The 5,271-nt window shown below is 50.1% G+C and overlaps 1 protein-coding gene across 1 annotated transcript; it reads left to right on the forward strand.

Moving 5' to 3' along the window:
* LOC115849086 (kallikrein-9-like) lies at positions 1–4,911 on the forward strand. The gene is made up of 5 exons (XM_030849997.2): positions 1–43; positions 218–374; positions 2,852–3,117; positions 4,208–4,344; positions 4,759–4,911. Exons 1-5 carry the CDS (start codon positions 1–3, stop codon positions 4,909–4,911), a joined length of 756 nt encoding a protein of 251 aa, XP_030705857.1.
* Positions 4,912–5,271: the final 360 nt, after the last annotated feature.

The following is a 5,271-nucleotide window of genomic DNA, read 5'->3' on the forward strand; positions in this document are numbered from 1 at the left end:
ATGAGGCTGGGATTCATCTGTGCTCTGCTTTCTCTCCTGGAAGGTGAGGTTCCTGCCGTCCTGCCGTCCTGCTGCCCCTCCGTGGCCCCCCGGCGCCCCTCTACCATGCTCTTTGTCGCCCAGGCGCCCACTCCTGCCCTCTAGGCATCCCAGCATCTGTCCCCAGCCCGCCCAACCTGGCTCTTCACCAACCTTCTGCCTCTCACCCCCACCCCAGGGCAAAGCTGGGCAGACACCCGAGCCATCGGGGGCAAGGAATGCCGCCCCAACTCGCAGCCCTGGCAGGTCGGGCTCTTCTTCCTCACCCGACTCTTCTGCGGGGCGACCCTCATCAGTGACCGCTGGCTGCTGACAGCTGCCCACTGCCGCAAGCCGTGAGTGACCTGGGCGGGCCACTCTGGTGGGGGGCTGGAGGTCAGGAAAGGGAGAGAGGGCAAGGAGCCTCGTAGAGGAGGGAGGGAGCTGTGGGCAGGAAGAGCCGAGCCTCCATTTCTGTTCCCCAAAGTTCAACTCTTCAGAATGACAAAATGCCCACTCTCCAAATTCTAGCGTCCAGAAGAATCTGTTACTAAGAGTGTAAGATTTGCAACGTAGACTCTTAGAAGCCTAGACTCTGACCCAGAAAAACCCAGAGTTGTAGAATCCTAAAATCTTGGATGCAGGAGATGTTACATTAGCTTCACTAAATTGTAGAATCCTAGATTCAGAGACTGGTAGACTCTGAGAAGCCTGGAGCAGCGCTGTCCAATGGAAATATAGCCCCAATCACAGAGGAAAGTTTTAGGTTTTCTAGTAGACACATTAAAAAAGGTAAAAAAGAAATGAGTGAAATTAATTTTAATAATAGATTTAACTTGCCATCTCAAAATATTATTTCAACATGTAATTATCAATTTTAAAATATTTATGAATGACATAGTTTAGTCTTTTTTTTTTTATACTAAGCCTTCGAAATCAGACATGTATTTTACAAGTACGGCATAGCTCAATTTGGACTAGCCACACTTCAAATGCTCAATAGTCGTGCTGGATAGCGCAACCCTAGAATCTTAGATTCAAACTGTTCTAGCTAGGTTCACTGAGCGCAGAAGCTCATAGTCTTAGCATCTCTGAATTACAGTACCCTAGAATACTGTGATCCGTAGAATTCTAGAATCTTGAACCAAGAGAATTCTAGAAGCTTATATTCATACATGTCTAGAATCTGGTGGATTTAGTATCCCAGCATGCTCTCATTCAAGATTTCTAAAATCCCCAAAGTTTTAACCAAGAGAATTCAAGAGTTTCAAACTATTTGAATCCTAATCCTTACATTTCTAAAATCAAAGATTTCTAGAATGATGAAATTCTTGCCTTTTTATCCCAGAATATTAGAATTCTAGGTTCTTTGTTTCCTAGATTTCATTCAGATAATTTAAAAATCCTAGACATTTACTTATTTCATTGTGGCTGAGCCAGGTCTCGGTTGAGGTATGCGGGAATCTTCGTTGCACCATGAGGAATCTTTTCTTTTTTTTTTTTTTAGTTGCAGCATGCAAACTCTTAGCTGTGGCATGCACGTGGGATCTAGTTCCCTGACCAGGGATCAAACCTGGGACCCCTGCACTGTGAGCGTGAAGTCTTAGCCACTGGACCATCAGGGAAGTCCCCCGCATCCTAGACTTTTTGATCCAGAGAAATCGAAAACATTAGAATCTCGAATTCATAAGATTCTAGAACTTGAGCCTCCTAGAATTCTAAAATCGTGGATTTCTAAGGTGTTAGAATCTTAGAATTCTAGAATCTTAGATTCTGGGCATCCTAACAGAATTCTAGGATCTACCTGATGCAGAAATCCTTTTTATATTTTCTGGGGAAAGGAGCCATCCCTCCTGTTTGAAGTTCTTCCCTCTAGGAACGAAGCACAGAGGCTATACAGGATGCTGTGTGAGAATGTCCCATCATGCATCTATGCTGGAATTTCCCATCATCCATCTATGCTGGAGCCTCTTTTAGCTCAGGCCTGGACATCAGGCTAGGAAAACAATGTTCAGATTTCAGCCCCAAAGACAAAGAAAGGGAGAAGCAGAAATATGGAGGTACAAGAGATTCAGGAACAGGGACAAGTTGGGGCTGGGAGGTGGGGTTGGGACGGGTTTCCCAGACACAGAACCAAGGCAACAAGGTGACAGAGAGGGAAAAGGTAGAAATAACACCTCATACTCCTCAAACCCTGAGTTCTCAGTCATTAGTCTCGTCCCTAATGTCAGAGTCAGAGTCTGGGGGATGGACATGTAGACCCCTTGAGGGTCCCCAGCTATCCAGGGCATGAACCCAGAGCAGAACAAGTGGAGTTGGACTGGGACTGCAGTGAGAGGGCTTGAGGCCAGACCTCAGGAAGCATTGAGAGATGAGGGATTTGGCAGACAGGAAAAGCCTGAGCCTACAGATGACCCCAACTTGGGGATTTTCCATATCCCACCCCTTCCATACACACACACCGAAACACAGAGAGCCACTCCCTACGGAAACCACCAGATCTGTGAGGGCGGGGGGGGGGGTCTGTGTTTGGGTGGTAGGTGGAGCCTTCACCTGTCTCCATGGTTCCAGGGGACTCAGGTCACCACTAAGGCTCCAGGTGGGGCAGAGAGGAAGGTGGTTTACTTGACATGGGGCTAGGAAGAGGTGTGAGCTTTTGGGGAGAGGTACAAAGTTAGAGGCAGACAAAGAGATGGAGTAGGAAGCAGGGGCCCAGAGAGGGTGTGTGGCTTGTGGAGAGTCACATAGCATCCTGGTGGACAGAAGAAAGAGGACAGGGGCTGAGAAGACACCTCACCTTATCCCACCTTGACCTCTGGGACCTGTCCAACAGGTTTCTGTGGGTCCGACTCGGGGAGCACCACCTCTGGAAATGGGAGGGTACAGAGCAGCTGTTCTGGGCCACAGACTTCTTCCCTCATCCTGGGTTCAACAAGGACCTCAGTGCCCACGACCACAATGATGACATCATGCTGATTCGTCTGCCCAGGAAGGCATTACTGGGACCTGCCGTGCAGCCCCTCAAACTCAGCCGGACCTGCGTCTCCCCAGGCACCCAGTGCCTAATCTCAGGCTGGGGGGCCACATCCAGTCCTAAGGGTACAGCCTTGTCCACCACACACACCCTATGTTTCATGCCAGGGCTCTGAATCCCCTCTTTTTTTCTGTCTCTGCTTTTTCATCTCTATGTTCTATCTATCTATCCATATACTTCATCAGATCTAAATGCTATAAATTATAAGATGCATCGTTTTTACCCGCTAAAAACGAGAAAAGGAAAAAAGGAAAAAAGGAAAAAAGGTCCCATCTATCCTTGTATGACATCGTTTACTGGAAGGCACATCCTGATTTCAGAGATGTTTAAATGTGAAAATATATGCATCTTAGAATTGAAATAAGGTCTACGCCACTCAGGATCACAAATCAGCAAATCCATCAGTCAAATTTGGCCTCCCACAGCAGTACCGGTTTTCAAAATGTCTTCAAAAAAAAAAAAAAACCCTCAGTTTGCTGCTGCCAACATTTAAAACCTGAGACATTTTACATCAAAGCCAAGTTTCTGGATTCCCTTGAAAAATTCAAGACTGGCAATGCTGGGTTCATATTTCTAAAATAATGACCATGGTTGGGCAGAATCAGTGGAGGCTGCCCCCTTCAAACAAGATACAGGTTCTGTGGTCCACTGCAGCTCCCCCCAAGGGCTGCTGTTTCCCTACAAGGCCCCCTCCCCCCACTTTCCCTCTATTTCTATCTAGTCTCTCTACATCTGTATCTCTGTCTCTGTCAGTGACCATCTCCCTATAAATGTCTCCTCCCCTTTCTCTCGCTGCTTTCTCCCTGGATGTCTCTGGGTCTGTTTCTCCCTATTTCTTCACTTCCTCCTCTGAGAATCTCTTTCCCCTTAAGAGGTCTCTATCTCCTGCCAAGGTCCCTCTTTTTCTCTGGGCGAGTTATATCCGTATCTCTCCTTGTCTCTTGACTCTCTGCGTCTCTCTCTCTCTGGCCCTCTCCCCATCGTGTCCATCTGTCTCTCTTCCATGCTATGATTCTGTTGTTTTGTCACTTTCTCTTGTTTTTGTCTTGGGAGTCTTACGCTGTGGCCCCGTGGGTCCCTCTTAGGGAAGTGGGGGGGGGTGCTGAGTGTGATGGAAACAGCTGTTGATCTTTTATGGACCTCCTTCCCCAACAGTGCAGTACCCACTCACGCTGCAGTGTGCCACCATTAGCATCCTGGAGCCCAAACTCTGCCAACGGGCATATCCAGGCCACATCCTCTACCGCATGCTCTGTGCCGGCCTTTGGGAGGGCGGCCGGGGCCCCTGCCAGGTGAGACCTCCTCTGGGAAGGAGAGGGATGGGTATCCTGCGGGGATTCCAGGGTCCTGGGGGAGAAGGGAGTTGGGGCCCCAGACTTCCTGGATCAGAGCAAGGAAGGAGCTGGGAAACCTGGGTCGTGGGAGGGGGTGGGACCAGGGCCAGGATTCCTGGATCTAAAGGAGGAGGGGACGGGGGGTTGGACTCTATGTCCTGGGGAAAGAGCTGTCCACATTGCTAGGTCCTAGGGGGAGGTGGGGGCTATGAGCCTTTACTCCTGGGTCTGAGGGAGGAGGGACTGGAGACCTGGACTCCTGGGTATTGTAGGAGGAGGGAAGTGGGAGCTTCCTGAGAGGGAGAAAGCCGCCTTGTGTCATGTCCTGAGTAGACTGGCCTAACAGTTTCTCTGCTCTTCTTCTGCGCACAGGGTGACTCTGGGGGCCCCCTGGTTTGCAATGGGGCCCTGGCGGGTGTGGTGTCTGGGGGCTCGGAGCCCTGCTCCAGACCCCAGCGCCCTGCTGTCTATACTAGTGTGTGCCGCTACCTGGACTGGATTCGAAAAACCATGGAGGACAACTGAGACCGCGCATCTTAGAGGAAAGGAGGGTGGACGCAGGGTAGGAGGGTTTGCAAGACTCCAGCCTCAACGGTCTCCGCCTTTGGCTTCGGCTGGTCTGGAGACGCCTTCTGGGTATTCAAGTTGCCAGCTTCCGGATATTCAGACCCCGGCCCCCGCGAACTATAGAGCCGCGCCCCCTTGAGAGGAGAGACACCTTCGCCCCTCTTGGCCCCATATCTATGACGTCACCAGAACTGCCACAGCCCCCATGGAATGGCATCACCTTCGGCTCTACCGCAGTAAAGACATCCACTGAATAGCTCCTCCCTTCCGAGCTTTGGCCAATGAGATTTCCCCTCTGGACGCTACCCCCTGTGGCCA

The sequence above is a fragment of the Globicephala melas genome, chromosome 19 (genome assembly GCF_963455315.2).
Source record: "Globicephala melas chromosome 19, mGloMel1.2, whole genome shotgun sequence".
Lineage (NCBI taxonomy): Eukaryota > Metazoa > Chordata > Mammalia > Artiodactyla > Delphinidae > Globicephala > Globicephala melas.